Raw genomic sequence first — 1,193 nt, 5'->3', positions numbered from 1 at the left:
CAGAACTCTGAGGGGTCCCAGAACTCTGAGGGGTCCCAGAACTCTGAGGGGTCCCAGAACTCTGAGGGGCCCCAGAACTCTGAGGGGTCCCAGAACTCTGAGGGGTCCCAGAACTCTGAGGGGTCCCAGAACTCTGAGGGGTCCCAGAACTCTGAGGAGTCAAAGCAGGTTAAGAATCAATGTGATTTTGAGCTTCTCAGGTTCTTCAGGTTCTTCAGGTTCTGCAGCGGCACAAAGAACAGCTGATGAAGTGTTTCCTGGGTCACTCTGAGGAGCTTCCTGTGAACTTCAGGTAGAACATCAGCTGGATCTGGAACTAACTGGAGGTCCGGTGGGTGGGGGAGGGGGTCTCAGGGGGACGAGCTGAGGAGTTCCTGCCTGCGCCTCATGATCCCCACAAACTGGGCCCGGTCCGCCTCCACCTGAGGACAAACAGCAGCTAAGTGATGAGGTCAGTGCACGCTGCCTTCATCAAACGACTCCAGCCCCGAGTCCAGAACCATGCTGCTGGCTGCCAGCTTCTCCTGACGCCTCCTCATGATCTCCTGCAGCTCAGAGCCCCAACTCTTCTGGACACGCCCAGGACAGCAGGACAGCAGGACACCAGGACACCAGGACAGCAGGACAGCAGGACAGCAGGACACCAGGACAGCAGGACAGCAGGACAGCAGGACAGCAGGACACCAGGACAGCAGGACAGCAGGACACCAGGACACCAGGACAGCAGGACACCAGGACAGCAGGACACCAGGACAGCAGGACATGAGGACATGAGGACATGAGGACAGACAGACCGGTGGTTAGAAGCCAGAAACCAAACAGGTTTATCTCAGGAGACTCTCACAGGGACAAGTCCTCTGCTGCAGTTTGGTTAAAACCTCTAACAGGATGTCCTGATGAGTTTCAGGTGAACTCAGCCTTGTAAGCTCCGCCTCCACCTGGACAAACAGGTTAGTCACATGCAAAAMAGGYCCATCYACTAACAATAGGTTTGATTAGCTCTATTGTTCATAGAGGGTCATGTGACCCATCACCTGACCCGTGTCGTGTTATCTGTATGTAGTGAATGCAAGCGGGGCTCAAAGTCCCTTTATTTTTGTTTTTTCCTCTTTGTGTTGGTATCATCGGGGCCCTGATTCACACCTTTTGCTCACAGGGGGCGGAGTCATACCTGCAATAACAGAGTTGTAGGA

General features: G+C 54.5%; 1 protein-coding gene across 1 annotated transcript in view; it reads right to left on the bottom strand.

Annotated features, from left to right (window-relative positions):
- Positions 1–12: 12 nt before the first annotated feature.
- eps8a (EGFR pathway substrate 8a, signaling adaptor) overlaps positions 13–1,193 on the bottom strand; it is a gene marked incomplete at its 5' end in the record, with an annotated part of 25,130 nt that continues 23,949 nt past the window's right edge. Inside the window, 1 exon segment of the mRNA XM_014028166.1 lies at positions 13–569. Coding sequence (XP_013883620.1) covers positions 453–569 — 117 coding nt within the window.

Source organism: Austrofundulus limnaeus, unplaced genomic scaffold, assembly GCF_001266775.1.
Source record: "Austrofundulus limnaeus strain Quisiro unplaced genomic scaffold, Austrofundulus_limnaeus-1.0 Scaffold723, whole genome shotgun sequence".
NCBI lineage: Eukaryota > Metazoa > Chordata > Actinopteri > Cyprinodontiformes > Rivulidae > Austrofundulus > Austrofundulus limnaeus.
Note: the sequence above shows the minus strand (reverse complement) of the source record. Positions and strands in the feature narration are given on the sequence as shown.